General features: G+C 42.4%; 1 protein-coding gene across 2 annotated transcripts in view; it reads left to right on the top strand.

Moving 5' to 3' along the window:
• Nucleotides 1-2615: 2615 nt before the first annotated feature.
• VEPH1 (ventricular zone expressed PH domain containing 1) overlaps nucleotides 2616-25313 on the top strand; it is a 133511-nt gene continuing 110813 nt past the window's right edge. For both annotated transcript variants that reach the window (XM_024192677.1, XM_024192676.1), the window contains exons 1-3: nucleotides 2616-2753; nucleotides 6036-6251; nucleotides 13488-13662. In XM_024192677.1, coding sequence (XP_024048445.1) covers nucleotides 2616-2753; nucleotides 6036-6251; nucleotides 13488-13662 — 529 coding nt within the window. The remainder of the gene's footprint in view (nucleotides 2754-6035; nucleotides 6252-13487; nucleotides 13663-25313) is intronic.

Genomic DNA, 25313 nt, shown 5'->3' with positions numbered 1-25313 from the left:
CACTGTGCATCCCTGACTCTCTCCCCCCTTGCCCCAGCTGGCGGGGAGCCGATCAAAAAAAAGAAGCAACAAGCAACTATCAAGCAACAAGTTACAAGCCAAAAACTAGCCAACAAGCAACTCACATGCCAATTAAGACAAAAACAAGCCCAATTTCTGTATTTTTTCCGCAGGTTTGGCATGTCCGCTCAGTCAGCAGACTATTTCTGTCATTGCAGAGCTGCAGGTCCTGTCTCCAACTGTATCTGAGATATTGTAGTCTTTGAAGGGTCCTTGCCCGTATTCCTGCTCACTATGATTTTATCATTTCTGAGTGTTCAGAAAGCGAACTTTGGCTCCACTTGCTCTAGATCCTCCCGATATTCAGGCCTGTTGCAGGGCACAGTCCTGGAACAAGTCACTGCAGTCACTCTGCCTCAGTTCCCCTCTTGGTTCTCTAATCAACTCCCATGCACCCAAAAGGTTTAAAATAAGGTACCTTCTTTTGGGCTGTAATTTATTAAGTCCTCACAAAACAAATACACAGTTCCTTTAGCCCTTCCTCAGGCCTTCCAATTTACCCTTGTTTCAGGGGTTCAGGCTCTGTCTCTCTCTCTCTGCTCCTCAATTCCCTCTGAGCTTTGGAGCTCTGCTGGTCCCACTTTGGCCCTTGGAGACCTTCCCCCAAGTCTTATCCTACCCCCAGTCCCTGTGCTCTGTGGTGCATTGAAAACTCTTTAAATTATCAGCTGTAACTTTAACTTTGAGGGTGTTTTCTTGACCCTGCTTGCAAATTAAGGAGCACTGTAGGGATGTGTGTGATCTGGGCCTACCTGCTGTCAGTTTGCAACTAGCTAGCTTGGAGTAAGATGGGCTGTGCCTCTCTGTTTTAAGGAACAGCTTGCTTTGTCTCTCGGGTTTTGGGTTCTTGTGCATTAGGGTTCTGGAGTTTAAGAAATAAAGTAGTCCTATATTGCAACTCTCCAGCACTATTGTTTATGTTTTTATTGAATTCTCTGTGTGAATGCTATGAACATAACATGCTCAAACTCCTCCTTCCCTTGGAGCAAGGCCTCCACAGCCCTACTTCATTAGACTGTGCTTGAATCCTGCCCCAGAAGATCATCCTAGCTCTGCCACAGGACAGCCTCCATGCAGCTCCCTTTTGCCTGTAGGCTTCCTTTTAGCTCAGAGCACTTAAATTCTCAGCAGGTAGTCACATGATGATCCTTCCCAGTGTGACCTGTTCTTAAAGATTCCATGCTTTGGAACTAGGGTGACCAGATGTCCCAATTTTATAGGGACAGTCCCGATTTTTGGGTCTTTTTCTTATATAGGCTCCTATTACCCCCCCACCCCCTGTCCCGATTTTTCACACTTGCTGTCTGGTCACCCTATTTGGAACAGGGTTGGCTGGCCTCAGGACTCCACTGCCCTTAAAGGGATAGATCAGCCATTTACAAACTCTTGAATGGCCACACTGAAATCAATAGGATTTCTCATGGAGTCAGGTATTGCTCATCATGCTTAGGGGTATTAAAACCTGGTCCTTGTACTCAGATCAAGGAAAATCTGTTGCGGTTTCTTAGTGAATTGTTCTTGCTGCACTATCCGGGTTACCAGCACCATTAATATCTTTTTAATATCTGAATACCACAGATATCTCTTGGTTTATCCCACTAATACTGATGTCCTGCAAGATTCAGGTAGCAGATAATTTCCCATCATCAATGGTAAAGAACAGCATAATTTAAAGTAGGCAAGAAATACACAAAGCATGCAATATTTAAAATATTCCTTGTGGAATTTTGGACAGTTGTTGTACATAAGGATTTGCCTACAGCTGATGTATGTGGAAAAAGGATTCTTAGCTCATCCTAATTGCAGGGCTTTTTCATACATCAGGGTTCAGTTGTGAAAACATTACTCGCATGCGTAGTCCCAGTTCATCATAAGTAACAGTTGCATAACCTGGCTTTCTGTGTCCAGTCTCTCCCCCAGTTCAGATCTGGGGCACTGTTCTTAGCCTGCTGTACCTGTTCAGTGCCTAAAGAGAAGGCAGAGTGTGCATGTAATAACACACACACACACACACACACACACATATATCCTGCTCACACAGTTTCTCTCTGGGGAGAGGGTAAAAAAAGAGTCATCTGTGACAGATGTTAATCGTGGCACTTAATACCCTTTTGGAAAGTGCTCAGATATCATGGTGATGAGGATAGTATAACAACCTGAATAGAATGAAATAGAGAAGGCTTCTTTCTTTATAGCTATCTGTGTAGACTCTGATTCAGTAATAAACTTAAGCAGATGCCTAACTTTTTTGACTATTCACATTCCTGAAGTTAGGCACATGCTTATTAAGTACTTTGCTGAATGAGGGGCTAAGTACCTTTCACAAGCAGTCATTGAAAAATCTTTGGTGAATCACAGGGTGACATTCCCAGACTTTTGCTAATATGTGCATTTTTTTTTTCCAGATCGTGGCAGAAGAGGCCTCAAAATGTGCAAAAGGTTTACTGTACCTAATAAACTGCTGACTAGGTTATGGGTTGCTACATCACCAGCCTCATTTGACTGAAGCACATGGTACAAGCAGAGATTTGTCTGACTGGCAGAACACATAAGCCATGCATCATCTGTTTGGGCTGGTTTTGGGACAAAAGGACCTTTCACGTGCAGGGGATCTATTCTCCTTAGATGATGCTGAGATAGAAGGAAGCCTGTCAGAAGCTCTTGAGCAAATAAAAATAATTAGTTCATCTCCAGTAAGTAAGACATGCTCCCCCATCCTTCTGCATGAGATAATGTATCATGAAAAGAAAGGTCAGAAAAAATGACAGAATAAGCAGAACACCAAAAACAGATAATAAATCTAACCCTTTAAAAACCACAAAAGTCCTAAACAAAATGTCAGATTCAAAGACTTCAGCTCTTGCATTCAGTTCTCATTCTTCTGAATTTTATTTTAAGAAAAATAATTTAAACTGATCTTAGTCACACTTCATATTAAGCATCCATTTATAGTGTATTGAGGGTTAATACATGATTAATAGATGTTAAAGTCATGCTATGGCTATGAATGAAATAAAGAATGCATGTGCCGTAGGGCAAGAACATAAATGCCATCATTTCATTTCTGACAGGATGACACCCAGATCAGCAGCCCTTCTAAATTTTGTTCTGATGGAATTGCCCTTAACAGGAGGAGTCCCGGCATTGGTGGTTTTCTCAGCTCCGTTACAGCATTTTATAAGCTTCTGAAGGAGACAGAGCAGCATAAGAAATAATAGGTTGAACTGGTACTCAGCACTCTTTGTGAGGAGAGCTTAAATTCTCCGTATTCTGAGCCATCAGTTCATGTCTTCAAGTGTGCTCTCTTTGCCAGCTTATCTTCTGCTCTTGTGTGGGACTCCCAGAGCGGCTGACAGATAACCTATCAGCATGGTCCAGTACTGATCTTTTGTTAATCTGACCAAAAGAGAGTATGAAAACTAGCACACTGAAGGGAGTTGGATCCAAAGGCTGAAGGATGGATATTGATTGGAGGACCTGAGAATGAATGGGAAGTGCTCACAGACGCAGTCATTCCAGGGCTATACGTTGCTATCACACAAAGACATGGACACTTTCTTCACCCACCCGCTCCCTGGCAGCCTTGATTTTCTTTTCTCTCAATCCATTCTGTTTTTAGCTTTTCACCTTTTCTCAATTTCACCTCTTTCTTTCTCTCTCTCTTCCTCCTGCCCTTTTCTTCTAAGTTTTCTCCCACTCCTCTCACCCACCCCTCCTCTCACATGAGTAGCTTCTTTCAATTATTTCGTTACTTATTGCTTTGGTTATCTTATTATAGAGTCAAACTTCCCTCCCTCCTTGCCACATTGTGATGTTGCTGAATTCAGCTGCTAAAGTACTGCAGGAGTTGGTAGGAGACAGACAAAGATAAGATACTCTGAAAGCATTTTAAGAAACTATTTGTTTATCGGTTTAGATCTCTCTAACTCTTCTGTACCATGGATTCATATAGTTTAAGGTGAGAAGGGACCATTAGATCATCTAATCTGACCTCATGTATGTCATGGGTGACTGAATTTCACCCAGTTACCCCTTCATTGAGTCCAATATCTTGTGTTTGACTAAAGCATAACTTGTGTTAATGCTTGGGTCAGCCCAATCCATTCCTTAATTATATTTCAGAGCGGCCTTGAGCCTGAGCCATTTTGCAAACCCTTAAATCCCCATAGTGACCACTTTTGATTGGAATATACATCAGCTTGCAGAAGAGAAATTGTCAGCTGTAACAAGACCCTAATATATTGAACCAGCAAATGTACATGCACTTTTCTGGATATCAGAGTGATTTTAAATGGATTTTGGCAGCATACCAAACTCTAACTTTCAGAACTTTTGAACACACTGTTGCTTGTGGCCACAAACGCTCTAAATCATCAATTAGGGAAATCATTGTGCAGAGACAATTCTTTCCTTGGGTCATTTCTTTGACAGCAATTACCGTTGCACATTTTTCCAGAACATTATTCAAATTAGTTTAGCTCTTGACTCCACTTATTCCTGGTATATTTCCACTAATGGCATATTATCAGCATTTCCAGATATCCCTCCCATCATAGTCCTCTGAGACAAAAGGACTGAATTTGCCACTGATACTTCGTGCTAAACTGCAAAACCATACTACATCCTAAAGAACAAAGGATTTCTTGTGCTTCTAAATTCCCTAAGGCTAATTCCCACTAGAGGGCAGCAGTGCTCAGTGATATACTTCATTATTGCTCTGGAGCAAGGCTTCTCACAATTTTTAAATTCAGAATTTGAGCTGTCGAGGTGTATTTATTTTTCCCAGGTATGTGGGGAGACTCCTAGAGTTGCAGAGTATTCTGCTGAACATCTTTCTATGGCCAAAAGGCAGCTAGTGAATACAAATGCAAACTTAAGTATGAATCTCTTGCTTGTTTCTGTTTCCGGCCAACACCTTACTGGCTATCTCCATATTATTCTACTTCTGCTTTTATCAAATTTTTATCTTAAAAAATAAAGCAAACTCTTTTTAACAAGAGGAGGAGAGATTTCATGGAATTGCAAGGAGGAAAAGCCAAATTGCAGGATCAGATATATGTGGTAGGGTAGGTCAACTGATCACCCCAAAAGCTTAAAACGTACATCCAATGTGCTCATTTACACCAGTGGATTTAATTACTCCACTGGATTTAATAGAGGTACTCCAGAATTATCCTTTTGTAAATGAATGTTGAATTTAGCCCAAATTCTTAAATATTTCCATCCCTAGCAGGTAAAAGTAACATATTTTTTGATGAATACTTAGCTTGTGTCTGGCCTCTGTGCCTCTTTGAGGTAGAATATTATAGTTTAGCATGAGGGTTAGTTGTTGTATATACTGTGTCTGAGCCTCCATTATAGTCATTTACACTAGTACAAAATGGATGTTTTGGTAGCATTTTGTATCTAGTTTGCACAGATGTAAATAACTACACAGCATGCAGGGAAATAGAAAATCAGGCCTATTGAATCGATTTCTGTTCCTAGTGTAAATCTGAAATATCTCCATTTACATCTGTGAGTCTAAATAATTGCATAATACAAGTTATTTGGACTCCTGGATGTAATTTTTTTAGAGTTGACATTTAAATGTTTTAATATTATAGTAATATACAAATAGAAAAAATATAAACCAGGGATTTCAAGGCACATACATTCACATCTACTGAACAGGGAAGCCACAGCTTCAAAATGGGGGACTACAAAAATTCACAGTCTTAATAATTTAATCCATATTTTTTTGTAGGAGCACAAATTATTCCTTTGTGTTAAATTACAACTTGGAATAGTTAAAGACCTATGACATGATTAGAGTTTTGCTCTCAATATTGTACTTATTTATTGTATAGATGACATGAAGAATATTGAGAGTTAAATTAACTTAACATCTTCTGGTTCATTTTGTGGCATTCTTTAAAGGATGACACTTCATTTGCACAATACAATTTTAAAACCCGTATTTTCTTTAAAACTAGGACTACCAGACTAACGACAATGACCAGGCAGTGGTGGAAATCTGTATCACTCGAATCACCACTGCTATCAGGGAGACTGCATCCATAGAAAAACATGGAAAGGCACTTGTGGCTCTCTGGGAGTCGTGTTTAGAGCACAATCTAAAACCTTCAGGAAAAGATGAGGACACACCACATGCAAAAATTGCATCTGATATCATGAGTTGCATTTTGCAGGTAAGCCTGGATCACAAGAAATACCCTATCACTCACAGTGTCATAGTTTAATAGCAGCTGTACTTAGTCTCTCTTGGGGTGTATTGGAGTGCTCACATTTATTGAAAAAGCCAAGAATTGGAGCTTCATATTAATTTATACTATTAAATGTATATGATGTACATTGAGGCCAAAAATGTTTTGGCAGCATTCTTATCTTTTGAAATTTCCTGTGTGGTGAATTTCTCAATCTTAATGTTGCATGAACCCTAGACGTTTGCATCTTACATAAAAATTAAAGTGTGAAGGATAGTATTGTAGCAGCAGCAGATGGGAAAGACATTTCATTCAAAACCCATTATTTTCAAGGCAATTATGACTCTTTGAAAGAAAAGTATCATTTGGGGCAAAGGTTGAAGAGGATCCTTTAGCTGATAGAAATGTTGCATTTCAAGAGTGAGGATCCCATTTAAAGGCTCAGTTGTGATGCGGAGTCCAGATGTAATATTGGAAACTAATCTATGGGCCAAATTCTGACCTTGAACACACAGCTCAGATTTTGATCCTTTGTCTGCTTGGAGAATCTTTGTCCTATAAGTAGTTGTTTTTGAACAGTCATATGTTTTAATTGAAGCCGGCTCCTGAATGTTTCTCCAGTAGAGCATATAAAGTGCTGTGGGACTCATTTACATAATAGTTTCTGTGTACAGTAAATGGAAGGTCAGTATCAATGGTGGGAAAAATTACATGCAACAGGCTGGTTGTCAACGTTCAGTTGCCTGCTTCAATGAGAACACATAGCTATGTTCAATGGTGTGAAATGTTTTTCCGGGCAGAAATAGGGTTAAAGTCGGAGTACTGTGCCCATATTTGCTAATGTATCCTGATAGTATTTTTTCTGTTGTTATTTACTCATCTCCTCTGCTTTGTGAAATGTATATCGCTGGGGTACCACTCTCAGGAAACCAAGGTTACATATTGTTATAAATCTGCATGCTTAGTATTAGGTACTGTTAAGTTACCTCACTGTCTGCCTTTTGGTGAGCTAGCATAAGCGGGCACAAGCTACAGAATAATGAGGCAGGCATGAGTTCAGTGAGCAAAGCAGCCGTGTCTCTTTACCAGTACAGAAGGGTACAGAGGAACCTCCCCTCCTGCTGCTGGTGCCGCCGTTACCTAATGTTTTCCTCGCTAGGTGCAGAGGGGGGGATGAGCAGACACACCCCTGAACAGCCTTCACTTGTGGAAGAAGTTACACCCTTTGTGGGCTGTGTGAGTGTGTATCCTAAAGAACACACTCATCCAGCCGCCATACTAACTCTGCTACAACACCTACCCCTAGCCCTGGTTGACCTGGAAAGAAAGGCTCAGTAGAGGGCACCATAATGTCTAGAGAAGCGGTGAAGGAAGTAATATCCTGAGTTTGGAGTACAGGTTCAGGACAGAACCAGAGGCTTTCTATGAGCTGGAGCAGCAGGTCGGGTGCAGCATCCTGGGAGCAGGCTCCGGAGAGAAGGCCCAGCAGCAGGCAGCCTGAGAGTTGGCACTGACAAGCTGACAGCCAGGCAGGAAGCAGACTGTTAGTCAATGGAGGCCAGCAGCAGGGGGAACATACATGCACAGCAGCGGCCTGCAACAGGAGTACAGCACATGTGGAGGGCAAGAGGCCACTGTGTAGGAGGCCCCAATAAGACAGAAGAACTGAGTGAGCTCTGGTAGGTGGTGGAATCTGCAGCCAGGGTTTAATTGCCCCTAGGAGGGATAGGCTGGAGGGAGTATCCTAGGTATTAGCCCTGGCGAACCCTATGGAACAGCTGCCCTTTTACCTCTCTGTGACCCCTTGGGCTGAATTATGAATTGTTGGGCTGACCTGGACATCCAACTACTGCAGCCATTATTTGTGCTAACCCTGGTAAAATAATCCTCAATGGTTTACTCAAAATGGGAGACTATTAATGGGGACCCATCAACGACCGTAATCTGTACAGCCTGGGTATGTTCCTCGCTGGGGAGAGAAATTGCAGTAAAAATGAGGAAGCTGAAGCAGGCTGGAATGGAAGAAAGAAACCGAAATTCACTGAGAGCCTGTTACAGGAGAGGGAAGTGGAGTTGTCTGAGAAGTTTATTGTTTTATGGGTACCTCCTATCTGTGTAGTTTTCCTCGGCTGGCCCATGCTGAATCTTCCCAGCACACCATTGTTTCCTTGGCCAGTCAGTCTTCCCTATTTGGTCTGAGTCACCCACTTCTCCCAGCACTGACGTGTCAGCTCTACATACTGCATTTCATTGCTAAGATCCCTTCGTATAGTTCCCTTATTATTTCCAATTTGCCTTCTGCATTGACCATCTGGCAGCAACGTGCCAGGTTTGACTCAGACTTGCTCTTTAAATGAACTTCTCTACATCTGCCCAGCAAATGCTGGTTGTTGGCAATGAGGTATCTTCAGGTGTGTGTCACTCAATCTTTCCCTGTAGTAGCTGAAGCAAGAGTACTAACGGCCGCGGTGTGTTACTGTCTACTCCAGACTACTGCTCAAATAGTTGCCACAAGGTCCTCATTATGACATGTTGTCCTTAAAACTTCTTGAGATTCATCATCTAGTTTGGCTCTTGGTTGGAAGCATTGAAAGTCCAAAAGAAACAAAAAAAAGTTAAAGAAAAAAGAACCCCAAATCTGAATTCACTTCAATGAAATAGCAATTTACAATCGTCCATATGCCCAGGTCTGTTCTTTTCACTTCCCAAACTCTGGGAACAGTGCCAAATGAATATTCACAATGAAGAAAGAAAAAAAAATCTAACTGAAGCTCAGATTGGTATTGATCTTGTCCAGGAATATAATTCCTGAGATCAGCAGAACAAGTCTCCATTGTCTTAACTCTGCTTATTATTATAACATTGTCAAAATAAAGCATTGCTTATTTCCTAGATGAATTGTATTTGTTAGCATTAAATTCAATTAGTTCAGAGTACACACCGTAAGGGCCAGACTAAAAACCCACTGAAGTGAATGGGAAGACACCTATTGACTTCAATGAGCTTTGGATTCGACCTTTAGTTAATGTTAATATATTTACTGGGACACTTCCCCATTAATGAATGATGATCAAATCCAATTGTTCTCTTTCTGTAGATAGTTCAGACATTTATGATAGATGACAATGCATGTTTGAAAGTCTGGGATGTGCCAAAGTTCACCATGGTTATAGGGCAGGGGTGGGCGAACTTTTTGGCCCGAGAGCAACATCTGGGAATAGAAATTGTATGGTGGGCAATGAATGCTCACAAAATTGGGGTTGGGGTGTGGGAGGGGATGAGGGCTCTGGTTGGGGGTGCAGGCTCCAGGGTCGGGCCAAAAATGAGTTCAGGGTGCGGGAGGGGGCTCTGGGCTGAGGTGGGAGGTTGAGGGCTCTGGCTGGGGGTGCAGGCTCTGGGGTGGGGCTGGGGATGAGGAGTTTGGGGTGCTCCGGGCTGGGACTGAGGGGTTTGCAGGGCAGGAGGAAGATCAGGGCAGGGGTAGGGGGTTGGGGTGCAGGGAGAGGCTCAGGGGTGCAGGTTCCAGGCGGCGCTTACCTCAAGCAGCTCCTGGAAGCAGCGGCATGTCCCTTCTCTGGCTCCTACGCAGAGGCACAGCCAGGTGACCCTGCACGCTGCCCCATCCACAGGCACCACCCCTGCAGCTCCCATTGGCTGAGGTTTCCGGCCAATGGAAGCTGCGGGGGTGGCGCTTGGGGCAGGTGCAGTGTGCAGAGTGGAGCCCCCTGGCTGCCCCTATGCATAGGAGCCGGAGGGAGGCCATGCCGCTGCTTCCAGGAGCTGCATGGAGCAGCCCCCAACCCTGCTCCCCAGCTGGAGCGCCAGAGTGGGGCAAGCCCCAGAACCTGCTCCCCAGTGGGAGCTGAAGGGCTGGATTAAAATGGCTGGTGGGCTGGATCTGGCCCACGGGCCATAGTTAGCCCACCCGTCATGGGGCATTATGCAATCCACCCTCCATGTGTTTACTGTATTCTTTTTTTTATGTAAAAAAATCACTCAGAATAAATTAAAAAAAAATCAAAGCTGAGAACTTCTTCAAATACATTTGCTGCTCTTAGAATCACAGCTACACCATGTGTTACTTTACAGAAGAAAGAACAATTTGAGTTTTTATACAATCCATGAGGGACAATTGGAAAAGTAATGAATATCTCACACCTGGGTTGAATGTTACATGTTCTGTTGATATTAGCAGCAGTCAGGTCCCCAAGGTTTGCAAACTTTGTTACATTATATTATTGAAATCTGTTTTTCATTGTCACCTGCATATTTTCATAAGTGAACACTCATGTACAGATATTTATTAGGGGCAGCTGAAACCTTACTCTGTGCTTCCATTTGAATTAATACATTTTCTCCGGCAGCTAAGTATTTTATCATCCTTATTATAGAGAGCTTCCCCTTCTGTTCTGTTTTCATAAAAGAGCTACATGCCAACCAAAGAGCCTGAAGTGAATGGTGTTGTGGGGGTGGGGATGGGTATATAACTTGAAGGCAGAATTTGACAAAAGCCTGTCCCAGTCATAAGTAATAAGGAATTATGTGGATTTAAACATGTTGCTATGTAAAAACTCCATTAGTTGTAAGGACCTTTCTCAATATACACACTCTTTTGGCCAGATGCTGATGGCTCCAAAGGGTTGTCCCGGAACCTGGGGATGCTGGAACAACATAGAGTACCCTGACCACAGTCTTTTCCCCTTGGCCACAACTCTTACAAGAAAGGGGCAGTGTAGGAATTGCTATGACACTCCATACTGCCTGAAGATTCCCCTAACATAGGGAATCCTCATGTGGCCAGTTAAGCCAGGTTGGGGCTGTTTTGCAGCACTTGAGCAACACAAAGAAGACTTAACAAACTAGGGAATATGATTCATTGGGCCCAATCCTGTTCCCATTGGTGCTATCAGCAAAAGTCCAATTGACTTCATTGGAAGCAGAAATGGGCCAAATGGAATTATGTACATGGAACCACAATATTTTTTTTTCTGTTCACATGTATACTTTTTCACTCAAAGCTGCTCCAGACTGAATCGTATTCAGATTTCTTTGGAGTGTATTTCTTTTTGTTTTGCTAATGTGCTTGTATAAGAGTTAGCACGGTGGGGCCCTGATCACTTGTTGTGGTTCGTAGATACTAGCAAAACTAACAACACATAATTAATAATAATTTCAAAGACAGTCATGTACTACAGTGTCAGAAAGATGTTCAAATGTGAAGGGAGTTTAGAAAAAAGCCACAAAAATTAGAGGATGAAGGAATAATCAAGGGAAGAGTAAAGGAAAGTATGACTCAATTAAGTCCTCAGCTACTTGGACACAAGTCCGATTGACCTCAGTGAGAGTTTATGTATGTGTACTCTAATGGAAAACATAATTTGACAGTAGATGTGTATAGGTTGGCTAAACATTTACCATAGGCTGTCTTTGGTGTTTCCAAACATTTAAAGATTGCTATATCTCTTGTTAGGATCAAATTCTAGGTACACATGCAACCCACAGTGACTTCATTTGAAGTTGTGTGCACTTTTTGGAAGACAGAGTTTGGCCTTAAGGGAGAAATAGCACACTTGAAATATTTGTAGATGGTTTTAAACATCATGGATAGGAGTTATTTGTGAAGGGACCGGGGGAGGGTACAAAGAAATTGTATGGAATTATAAAAGGAAAACAGTCAAATTATCAGAAAATAATTCCAGATGGTAAACTGATTAAATTAAATCTGTGGAACAGTCTATCAAGTGTCCTTCATTTCAAGGGATGTCATTCCAAACCCAAAGTTATCTATGTCTCCCCGCTGTCCCCCCCCCCCCCAAATTTGTACACTTTTACTATTATTGTTGAAAATTACTTACCTCAAAAATAAAGACTCATGAAACTGGGGTTGCAGAAAGAGTCATTTACACAAAAGGAATAAATCCCACAGCATTTTGGGTCTCCTGCAGGAATAATTTTTGTATATCCCTGATTTTGGGGCTTTGCCACATTTTGCAGCCCACATTTCCGGCTTGCCAGGTTGACAAGCATGCACCTAAAGGAACAGTTGGAAGCACCATTGCTTGGGGAAAAAAAACAAGACAATATAATGTACTATAAGTAACAATCCTGCATTGGCAGAGGGTTGGAGGAGAGGGACCTAATAGGTCTTCGCTCTAATTCTGTTATTCTTTGACTAGTGAGAATATTAACCATGATATTCTTATTGATGAATGCACTGCAATGTCAATAATGTTCTTTAGCTCATTTGTGGGTTTTTTAATACAATCTGAGTCCTCTCTAAAGCAATGTTCTCCTCTGAGTGCTTCCAAAACAAGAGATCCAGACTGCTAGCTCAATCATTCCAGTGTAAATCAGCTCTACTTGGCTCAGTGAAGTGACTCTGGGTTTATATCAGCATAAATGATAGCAGAACTGGACCCAGATTACAAATATGTACATTGTTTCCCAACTGGACATTATAGCATTGGATGCTTATATTTTGAGGAATGTAGGATTTGTCACTTCATGCCGTCCTTGTCTGTATGGAGGATTAGCCTTGAATTTAGCAGTTGGTGTCCAGAACCTAGTGCAGTTGCACCAGAGCAAACCCCTCGTACAGATAAGAAAAGTCACGATTCGCACTGTTGAAGACTTATCCCTGATTGAAATCAGGGTAATCTGCATCCCCACAAATTGCAGCTTTCCTTGTTTGCATGAGTACACCTGCACTGATTACTGGCTAGTGACTGATGAAATTGGGGCTAATTCCCAGTATAGACAAGGCCACAGTGTACAATGAAAGAATTGAGGTGATATGCCAGTGACAATATCACTTTTGGTACAGTGAATAATTCACCTGTCAACAGCATATTGTACTCTACCCTCCATTCATTTCTTCTGCTGCAGGATGGAGTTACTCATTCCAGAATGGATAAAATACTGTATGTTACAGCTGTCAACATTCTAGTATCATTCTTATTATCAGTTACATAGTATGTTTGTTACTCCAGTTGTTGAAGTAGGAAATAGGTACGTTAGCACCTAAAGCTGCAGTAGTTTGACATTTCCTGTCTTACTGTTTTCCCTCTTTAAAGCCTGACGTTAGTGTAACCTTTCTCTGTGTTTTATACAGTTGTTTTTTTGATCACCTGATTTCTGGTTTTCAAATTTTGTCAGCATTAAACTTGATTTTAATTATTTTTTCAGCTGCTTATTTTTCAGTGTCCCCTCCTTTTTTCACAGAATTACAATCGACCTCCAATAATGGCTTTAGCTGTCCCAGTGGCAGTGAAATTTCTCCAGAGGGGTAACAAGGAACTGTGCAGAAACATGTCAAGTTACCTATCCCTAGCTGCAATTACCAAAGCAGATCTGCTGGCTGATCACACAGACGCAATTGTGAAAAGTGTCCTTCAAGGTACAAATATTTTGCTCATTCTGCTATAAGACTTCGGGCCCAATCCTGCAAAAACCCCAAACATGGATTTATCAGGATCAGGCCCTAATATTAGATTGTATAAAGAGAAAGATTTCACGTAACGTATATAAAGGCTTACAGTATTTGATAAGCCTTATTGACTAGGAAGCTTTATGGTAGACTGTAAGATCTTTGGGGCAGGGATTATGTCATCCTATGTATGTGTATAGACAGTGCCTAGGCCATTCACATGTGAATGGACTGCAAATAATAAATAGTAATATGAGACAATATTGTGCATATCAGGCCTTTATCCTTCTTACTTATGCCAATGGCAAAATTCCACTGACTTCTGTGGGAGCAAGACAGGGCTGCCTGGGGGGGGCAAGTGGGGCAATTTGCCCCGGGCCCCGCAGGTGCCCCCACAAGAGTTTTTCGGGGCCCCTGGAGCGGGGTCCTTCACTCGCTCCGGGGGCCCCGGAAAACTCTCGCGGGGCCTGGGCCCCCGGAGCTTCTTCCGCTCCGGGTCTTCGGCGACAATTTGGCAGTGGGGGGTCCTTCCGCTCCGGGATCTGCCGCCGAAGTGCCCTGAAGACCCGCGGCGGGGGGTCCTTCCTGTTCTGTGAAAGAGTCTGAGGGAAATTTTTAAAGCATTGCAATGGAGTTTTATTCCCATACACGCTATTGTCTTTAGTAAGAATTCTGTGGCTAAATTATTGAAATTTTACTCTGTGGGTTTAAATTATTATGGTAAAGAAGCAAAATATTATTACATATTTTTAAAGGGTAATGTGATTTAGTTGAAATCATTCTGTTTACAATAGGGCCTTATTTTCCAGATAAGGATGCTGCCAGTGAGTTATAATAGCTGGTCGGATTACTGTGGTGATGTTGTTCTAAAGATGATAGGTCTTAACCCAAGCATGTACATTCTGTATATATTAAAAATCTTTGGGATCCATTTATTTTATGGTATTATATGGAGAGAGAGCTAAAATGGATGCTAATTTATTCCTTAAACAGTTTGATACCAAATCATTAAGATACTTATAAACTGTGGTGAGAGTTTGTTCTTTCATGCCTGCAGGTGGTAACCAGTACTGCCTTTCAACCATTTTACAGTGATGTTCATGAAACAACAGTGGGCCAAATCATCCCACAGAAATCTGTGAGCAGAAAGGGTCTTTGTGCACAGGTCTTCCCTTTTCCATGTGGAAGTGGGGGGGCCCTCTCCTCTGTCTCAGGACCTAGGAGGGGTGGGAGCTGGTAGGTTGGGCAGACAGGTGCACTATATTTATTGCTCTTCCTTTCTAGCCTGGTGTGGAATCCACTTACAAATTAAAATGGCCTCAGAGTGTCTTAACTCTTCTGTGGAATCCATCTGTGCAGTGGAAGTTTCCCAATCCCCTCTCTTTAGAGAAGTGGTTGGTGAAGGAGTTCAGGTCAGCAGGACTGCTCCATTGGATTCGTACCAGGCTGCCAGGGAGCTGAAGCGGGTGAGCAGGAGACCCCAGAGTCAATATGGATAGTCCTGGCCTCTAACAAATCCTGGAGACCCAAGGGTTTAGTGGGGTGAACCCTCTATTTCATATTACAAAGAGGCAAACCCCGCCATCTTCCCCATAACAGTCCGGTAAAAGCTTCACCCATTGTGGCATTATAGCTGTGGTTTGAGTAAGACTTTAATAGACATTATTTCACAATAGGACAAAATGTGGTAAAAGAAATGAATTTACTGTTGTGTCAATGGCTATTTCTTGTAATGTGTTGCATTTCTGAGAAGCCATAGCAGGCATGATTAGCACACGCATTAGCAAGTGTTGCCAGTGCAGGATTCCAAGGTGCTTGTAGCATGATGCAGGGAAAAATCAGCACGATGAATTTTAAAGTTACTACCAAAATTAACCATGCTGCTGGAGGAAAGCATGGCTATTCTGTTTATGGGCCAGTTTGAGATGAATATATTTAAAACATGTAACATTGCTGAGGAAATAAAATCCAGACTGAAGAATATTACTGACAAAAGAAATGTCTGTCTGGATCAGTAAAGCCAAGACTAATGTCATTAGCATATATTAGGATTTTAGCTTGTATGCTAACATTTGGGAAAACAGTGCTATTAATAGTAAGAACCGAAGTGGAACAAGACTTGGTCCTTAAGATATAATCACAGATATGCTGACACCTGCTCTAATTTAGCATTTATATTATTCCACCAGCAGATGTTGCTATGGACTTCAGAGATTAAAATTCCAAATTAAAAAAGGGAACTCTGAATTCTTGTGTTTAGCACTCTTTTCTTAGTTATTTGTGTTTTCATCAATAGTATTTCAATCAGGGAAGGTCTTGGTTTCAAAATGCTGCTAAGAACCATGATTTAAAACTAAGACAGTTTATTGAGGGGGAGGGAGAAGGCTAATAAATATGGATGTGAAAAGATAAATGGAGACAAAGGGTCTTATTCTGTTCTCAGGTAGACTGGGGCAAATCCAGAGCTATCAATGCAGTTGCACTTGTGAAACTGAGAACAGAATTTGGCTCAATGCCTGGGAGAGTTTGGGAGCTAATGGATTTATGGACAGTGGGGAAACTGTTGGGCTGTATGATTTATTTATATCTTATTAGCCATGAAAAGCTATTTAGGAAGAATGTTTAACTAGAGTATTATGTTTAGAGATGACTCTAACAGATTAACTCCATTTCCAACACATGAATGTGCACAACCTGCACTCAACACTGATAAATAGACTGTGTGCTGAGGAGTTCCTTGAGGGGGACTGGAGAGACAGAACCCTCCTCACTTCCATGGAATAGCAGCAAAGCTGCCTCACAGTCACTACTGCAGCCGCGGAGCCCCATTACTGGTGCTTCTTATGGGGCAGTTTGGTCAGTTGATCCATGTTGTTGCAGATCCACGGGCCCTGACCTTGTCCCTCCCAACCCCAAGACCTTCTTGGATGCTAGTGCGAATGAAGCCCTGACAGGACACAGCTCATCAGTGTGCTACAGTCTCCCTAAATCCCATACTCCCACATGCACATGGCAGAATCACACTGGGTCTGCCACACCCAGAGTTTTCAACATCCATAGAGTATTTGCTGTATGAGATATTGGTGTTTACTAGCCGGCATCATATTACATGTTCCATACGAAGAAGACATTAAAGAATGTTAAAGTTACAAAGGGAAGCACCCAAAGCTAGGAAACAACAGTTACCCACAGAGCCTTAACTCTGCCTCTTGTGGGATGAATTACAATACAACCTTCGGTTACGTGATCACATACTATATTTTCTACAGGAGTCTGCCTCATTCAGTGCACAGATTGCATGGTGAATGAGATGGGGCTGCACCGTGTATGCAGGGACTGTGAAGCATTCTACTTCAGGCTTGGCAGAGGGATTTCTGGCTCTCAAAAGGAGGCGGTTGGGGCAGTGAGGAAGGTTCCATTTTACTCAGGGGAGGGAGCAGCAGCTGGGAGGCAGATGAGTTTCCAGCTGGAAGTGGGGGGAATCTAAGCTCTGAAAATGAGCATACAGTATTTATCTTCAGCAGTGGAGCATTTCCAAGATTAAATCTGGTGTGGTAGCAGGTGAAAGACCACTCCAGAACCATGGCATGTCAGATTTAGTTAGGAACAGGGCATTGAGGAAGAGATTTTTTTTGCAAATTATTTTTAATTGTTCTACTACATTAATGTATATTTGTCTGTATTTAATGGAAGAAAGTATATATAGATGGGATTTGACAGAGTTGTTGGCTTTGCACAGCTTACTGGAAGGTCTGGAGTTCTCTTCAATGTGGAGGTGCATTCTCTGGTCCAGAGCAGATTATTTGGGATGACATTTGACCCGGGAATCTCATAGTTTGCTCCACAGCAAAGATTATTTGTGAATTTTATTTAATCAATGTGTGTAGTGCAACTGACTGAACATTTTAAATGCAGATACATTGTTGTGGTGGTAGAAGTTGATCTCAAAGCAATTAGATTGTAGATAGAATAAGCCATGTGGGCAGAACCTGTTCACTAGATCAGCAGTTCTCAGCTAGGGGTTCACGGCCCACTTGGGGTCCGAGAGCCATTTCAGGGGGTCCACCAAGCCGGGCTGCTTGGAGCCCCGAGCCCTGGTGCCCAAAGCTCGGCATCCCAAGCACCAGCGCTCTGTGGGGTAGAGCCCCAAGCCCCGGCAGAAGCCTCCCTGCAGGGCTGAAACCTCCAGCCCCACAGGGCTAAAGCACCAAGCCGTCCCATTGCTCCAAGGGGCAGAAGCACTGAGTCCCCTGCCCTGCAGGGCAAAACCTTTTGAGCTCCCCATCCAATGGGGCATCTGAGCCCCACCTTATGGGGCAGAACCCCCCCCTCCCCCCGAGCTGAAGCCCAGTGCTCCCCCTGCAGCTGAGTTTTTATAGCATGTTGGGTGGGCTTCCAAAAGAAAAAGGTTGAGAATCCCTGCACTAGATACCACAGTGTATGTATGAGTGTACTAGGAGGCACAAAACTTCAAGATAAAGCGAAAAATACCTTGTCTGAAATCCATCTTATTGCTTTTGTGTTACTGCTAAGAGAAAGGATCTGGCAGTTGTATAGTGTTCAGGAATTAGTATCGCAGTAATATGCAGAAATGGATACCAGAGCCTTTTTTCATCATGTGATCTAAAGAGTATGAGAAATAGATGGAAAAATCAGTTCAGGGCAAAGAAGGTGTGCATGACTCCAGTGACAAATAGTAATTGCTTTGAAGGAGGCTTTCTCCAAGGTTCACCATAATTCTAATCTTACTTTTCGTTGATACCAACATTTAATATAGAAGCTTCCTTGACAAATCCAGCTAATCACCTAGCATCGCTCTTCCATCACCCTCCACTTCTGCTCTGTGTCCTTCACCTGCTTCTCTGCCACTGTCAGAAGCCTTTCTTAGCTCTCTCCCGTCTCTGAGTCATGAGTCTGCTTCTCTCCCGCAGTAGCCAACCTCTACTTTCATTCCCCTCTCATGGGGCTCATGGGCTTCAGTGGTTGTGCCTAATCCACTTGTGAAAGTCATTGCCACAAAATATTATTGCAACAATGAGCTTAGTTGGATTCAAAAAGGATTTTGAACTGTATGTGAATAATAATTATATGCTTAGTCACACTATCAAGGGTTAAGAATCATTGGAAAGGGGGAGCCTATACAGGAAGGATGGGCTCCACCTAAACCAAAATGGGACCAAATTGCTGGCACTTAATATTAAAAAGGTTGTAAAGCAGTTTTTAAACTAAGGGCTGGGGGAAAGCTGACAGGTGCGGAGGAGCACGTGGTTTGGACAGAGACATCCCTTAGGGGAGGATCTATTAATGGAGATTCTCTATGTCCTAGTAAGGAGGAGAGGATGGAAGATGATAAAATACAGGTAGGGTCCGATGAGAAACAGTCAAATGAAAAAGAAGTCCCATTCAATTACATCATGTAATGGCAGACAGCTAAAAAGTGACATGTTTTTAAAGTGCTTATATACCAATGCTAGAAGTCTAAATAATAAGATGGGATATTGATGTAATAGGCATCACAGAAACTTGCTGGAATGAGGATAATCAATGGGACACAGTAATACCAGGGTTACAAAATATATCAGAAGGACAGAATAAGTCGTGCTGGTGTGGGAGTGGCACTATATGTGAAAGAAAGCATAGAATCAAATGAAATAAAAATCTTAAATGAACCAAACTGTACCATAGAATCTCTATGGATAGTAATTCCATGCTCTAATCATAAGAATATAGCAGTAGTGATATATTATCAACTACCTGACCAGGATGGTGATAGTGACTGTGAAATGCTCAGAGAGATTAGAGAGGCTATTAAAATAAAAAACTCTATAGTAATGGGGGATTTCAACTATTCCCATATAGACTGCGTACATGTCACCTCAGGATGGGATGCAGAGATAAAATTTCTTGAAACCTTAAATGACTGCTTCTTGGAGCAGCTAATCCTGGAACCCACAAGAGGAGAGGCAATTCTTGATTTAGTCCTAAGTGGAGCAGAGGATCTGGTCCAAGAGGTGAATATAGTTGGACCGCTTGGTAATTGTGACCATAATATAATTAAATTTAATATCCCTATGGTGGGGAAAACACCACAGCAGCCCAACACTGTAGCATTTAATTTCACAAAGGGGAACTACACAAAAATGAGGAGGTTAGTTAAACAGAAATTAAAAGGTACAGCACCAAAAGTGAAATCCCTGCAAGCTGCATGGAAACTTTTTGAAGGCACCATAATAGAGGCTCAACTTAAATGTATACCCCAAATTAAAAAACATAGTAAGAGAACCAAAAAAGTGCCACCGTGGCTAAACAACAAAGTAAAAGAAGCAGTGAGATGTAAAAAGGCATCCTCTTAAAAAGTGGAAGTTAAATCCTAATGAGGAAAATAGAAAGGAACATAAACTCTGGCTAATGAAGTGTAAAAATATAATTATGAAGGCCAAAAAAAGTTTGAAGAACAGTTAGCCAAAGACTCAAAAAGTAATAGCCAAATTTTTTTAAAGTGCATCAGAAGCAGGAAGCCTGCTAAATAACCAATTGGGCCACTGGACAATCAAAATGCTAAAGGAGCACTCGAGGACGATAAAGCCATTGCGGAGAAACTAAATGAATTCTTTGCATTGGTCTTCACAGCTGAGAATGTGAGGGAGTTTTCCCAAACTTGAGCCATTCTTTTTAGGTGACAGATCTGAGGAACTGTCCCAGATTGAGGTGTCATTACAGGAGGGTTTGGAACAAATTGATAAACTAAACAGTAATGAGTCACCAGGACCAGATGGTATTCACCCAAGAGTTCTGAAGGAACTTAAATGTGAAATTGCAGAACTACTAACTGTAGTCTGTAACCTACCATTTAAATCAGCTTCTGTACCAAATGACTGCAGGATAGCTAATGTGACGCCAATTTTTAGAAAGGGCTCCAGAGGTGATCCCGGCAATTACAGGCGGTAAGCCTGACTTCAGTACTGGGCAAACTGGTTGAAACGATAGTAAAGACCCCCTCTAGGGGTCTGTATATTCATAAATGATCTGGAAAAAGGGGTAAACAGTGAGGTGGCAAAATTTGCAGATGATGCAAAACTACTCAAGATTGTTAAGTCCCAGGCAGACTGCAAAGCGCTACAAAAGGATCTCTCAAAACTGGGTGACTGGGAAACAAAATGGCAGATGAAATTCAATGTTGATAAATGCAAAATAATGCACAATGGAAAACATAATCCCAATTACACATATAAAATGATGGGGTCTAAATTGGCTGTTACGACTCAAGAAAGCTATCTTGGAGTCATTGTGGATAGTTCTCTGAAAACATCCACTCAATGTGCAGCAGCAGTTAAAAAAGGGAACAGAATGCTGGGAATAATTAAGAAAGGGATAGATAATAGGACAGAAAATATCATGTTGCCTCTATATAAATCCATGGTATGCCCACATCTTGAATATTGCGTGCAGATGTGGTTGCCCCATCTCAAAAAAGATATATTGGAATTGGAAAAGGTTTAGAAAAGGGCAACAAAAATGATTAGGGGTATGGAACGGCTGCCATATGAGGAGAGATTAATAAAACTGGGACTTTTCAGCCTGGAAAAGAGACAACTAAGGGGGTATATGATAGAGGTCTATAAAATCATGACTGGGTGGAGAAAGTAAATAAGGAAGTGTTATTTACTCCTTCTCATAACACAAGAACTATGGGTCACTAAATGAAATTAATAAGCAGCAGGTTTAAAACAAACAAAAGGAAGTATTTTTTCACACAACGCACAGTCAACCTGTGGAACTCCTTGCCAGAAGATGTTGTGAAGTCCAAGACTATAACAGGGTTCAAAAAAGAACTAGATAAGTTCATGGAGGATAGGTCCATCAATGGCTATTAGCCAAGATGGACAGGGATGATGTCCCTAGCCTGTTTGCCAGAAGCTGGGAATGGGCGACAGGGGATGGATCACTTGATGATTACCTGTTCTGTTCATTCCCTCTGGGGCACCTGGTATTGGCACCCCGCTATGGCCTTAGAATGCAAGTTTGGGAGTACAGTATCCCTCACATACGACGTTTCAAGGTCACAGTAATAAATAGAGCTATACAAGCCTTTTCTTAAGAAATCTGAAACTGAATGCCATTTACCAGGAGGTCATAGTGACCATAATATAATTTAACATGCTTGGAGGCAGAGGAGAAAGGAAATACCAAATACCAAAGAAGCTTACCACAGTAGCATTTAACTTCAGAAAGGAGAATGACACAAAAATGAGGAAGCTAGTTAATGGAAATTAAAAGGAACAGTCACAAGAGTGAAATGCCTGCAGGCTACATGGAATTTTTTGAAAACACCATAATAGAGGCTCAAATAAAATTAAATGTATATCTCAAATTAAAAAGAATAGAGAGAGGACTAAAAATGCCTTTGTGGCTAAACAGAGTAAAAGAGGTGGTTAGAGGCAAAAAGGCATCCTTTAAAACTTGGAAATCAAATCCTACTGAGGAAAATAAAAAGGAGCATAAACTCTGGCAAATCAAGTGCTATTCAAGTGGCACACCTGAACCATTCTTTTTTAGGCTTTTAGTTTTTAGGTGACAAAACTGAGGAATTGTACCAGACTGAGGTATCAAAAGAGGAGCTTTTGGAATAAACTGATAAATTAAACAGTAATAAGTCACCAGGACCAGATTGTGTTCACATAAGAGTTCTGAAGGAACTTAAATATGAAATTGCAGAACTACTTACTGTGGTATGTAACCTATCACTTAAATAATCTTCTGTACCAGATGACTGGAGGATAGCTAATGTGATGCCCATTTTTAAAAAAGGCTCCTGAGGCAATCCTGGAAATTACAGGCTGCAAAGCCTAACTTCAGTACCAGACAAATTGGCTGAAACAATAGTGAATAAGAGAATCATCAGACACACATAGATGAACAAAATATGCTGGGGAAGAGTCAACATGGCTTTTGTAAAGGGAAATCATGCCTCACCAATCTGTTAGAATTCTTTGAGAGAATCAGCAAATGTGTGGACAAGGGTGATCCGGTGGATGTACTGTACTTGGACTTTCAGAAAGCCTGTGACAAGATCCCTCACCAAAATCTCTTAAGCAAAGTAAGCAGTCATGGGATAAGAGGGAAGGTCCTCTCATGGATCAGTAACTGGTTAAAAGACAGGGAAAAAAGGGTAGGAATAAATAATCCATTTCCAAAATGGAGAGGTAAATAGCTGTGTCCCCCAGGGATCTGTAATGCGACTGGTGCTGTTCAACATATACATAAATGATCTGGAAAAAGGGGTAAACAGTGAGGTGGCAAAGTTTGCAGACTACACTAAATTACTCAAGATAGTTACGTCCAAAGTTGACTGCGAAGAGTAACAAAGGGATGTCACAAAACTGGGTGAGAAAGTGGCAGATGAAATTCAATGTTGATAAATACGAAGTAATGCATATTGGAAGACATTATCCCAACTATACATACAAAACGATGGGGTCTAAATTACCTGCTATCACTCCAGAAAGAAATCTTGGAGTCACTGTGGAGAGTTCTCTGAAAACATTTGCTCAATGTATAGCACCAGTCAAAAAAGCTAACAGAATGTTAGGAACAATTAGGAAAGGGATAGATAATAAGACAGTAAATATCATAATGCCACTATATAAATCCATGGATTGCATGCACCTTGAATATTGTGTGCATGTTCAGGTCGACCTAAATCTAAAAAGATATATTAGAAATGGAAAAGGTACAAGAGAAGGGCAATAAAAATGATTTAAAGGTATGGAACAGCTTCCATCTGAGAAGAGATTAAAAAGACTAGGACGATTCAGGTTGGAAAAGAGACGACCAAGGGGGAATTTGATAGATGTCTATAAAATCATAAATGGTGTGGAAAAAGTGAATAAGGAAGTGTTATCTACCCCTTCACATAACATAAGAACCAGGGGTCACCCAATTAAGTTAATAGGCAGCAAGTTTAAAACAAGCAAAAGAAAGTACTTCATCACACAATGCACAGTCAAAACTATAACTGGATTACAAAAAGAATTAGACAAGTTCATAGGTCCAGGAATAGCTATTAGCCAAGATGGTCAGTGATGCAACCCCATGCTCTCGGTGTCCCTAGCCTCAGATTGCCAGATGTTGGGACTGGACAACTGCATGGATCACCTGATGATTGCCCCATTCTATTCATTCCCTTTGAAGCATCTGGCATTGGCCACTGTCGAAAGACAGGATGTGGGTCTGTAGCGAGGCGGTGTGTTTCCCTGTCACGCCGGAGAGGGACGAGCCTCTCCGGACACCAAAGTGGGCGGAGCCAGTGAATCCTGCGCCTGCCCCCCAGAGGTCAAGGCGCAGGACAGGAAGTATAAAGGCCCAACCCCAGAGCTCACTAGAAGAACAGTCGCTGGAGAGGCCAGATGCCTGTGGTCTACCTCCTGGTTGGGAGACCCCGGCAATCGGCGGCTGACCCGAAGACTGGCCGGACCAGCCGATGCCTGATGCCAACCAGAGCCCGGAGGAGCTGTCAAGCCTGTCCCTCGCAAGTTACCAAGAGGAGCTGCCAAGCCTACCTCTCGCCAGTTACCCTGAGGAGCCCATCATGCTTGACCCCTTGGAGGACACCATCTGGACCCAGGTACCTCTAGAGGGGGAGTAGGAAGTAGCCTGGGGGCAGCTGACCCTAGCTGGGGTGCAGCACTGCCAGAGCTCATGTCAGTGTGTTGCGGCCAGGATCCCCACTGACACAGCAGCAGGTCTTCTGCCGCTGCTAGGGCCCTGGGCTGGGACGGAGTGGAGTGGGTGGGTCTGGGTCCTCCCTGACACCCAACTTGTGGGTGGCAGTCTCCCCCTCTCCCAGGCCCTTCGGAGGCAGGAGTTTGGACTTGCTGTTTACCTGTTTGCTCAGCCCTGGCCTGAGCCATTGACTCTTTGCTGCCCTGCGCTGACCCAGGGCCTGGGCCTGATAAATATAACTGTTTGCTCAGCCCCTGCCTGAGGGCCTGAGCCTGTGACTCACTACTGCCTGCTGACCGGGTGTGAATAACTGTTATGTTTTGCCTCTACTACTGCTGTGCGAGAGACTCCCATGGCCAGGCTAATTCCGCATCACAACTGAAAGGAAGTAGCGAGGTGGTGTGGTTCCCCGCCGCCTCGGAGAGGGACGAGTCCCGGCCAAACCCCTCTACAGAGTCTATGGACCATTGGTCTGGCCCAGTATGGTCACTCTCATGTACATTTCATGGGTTCAGGTACAAACTTGTAACACTCTCAGTTTGTGACTTTTTGAACAAACCTAGCCAGTTTCATATAGACCTGGGTCAGTTTGTATTTACCTTGAAACCATGAGAAACTCCTACTTTTTCCTGTTTTTTCATCAAAAAACTGGGTGCAATTTCATTGTTCACACTGAATTTTGCTTTGAGTTTTGGGTACATTCACATGTGGTTCTCAAAGCAAAACTTGGGGAGAAAACCCAGGTGGATCACAAACAAAGACAAGTTTCCCTGTGAACCCAAATTGCCTTGTTTCCCACAGTAATAAGTAAATTGAGTAATAAATTATGGTTTGATCCTGAGATGTGCCAAGCACCTGCTGTTCCCATTGGATCTAATCCTGAGGTCCTTATGAAGCTA

Source organism: Terrapene carolina, unplaced genomic scaffold (genome assembly GCF_002925995.2).
Source record: "Terrapene carolina triunguis isolate 2854851 unplaced genomic scaffold, T_m_triunguis-2.0 Scaffold88, whole genome shotgun sequence".
Lineage (NCBI taxonomy): Eukaryota > Metazoa > Chordata > Testudines > Emydidae > Terrapene > Terrapene triunguis.
This window is presented reverse-complemented; position numbering and strand designations above follow the sequence as displayed.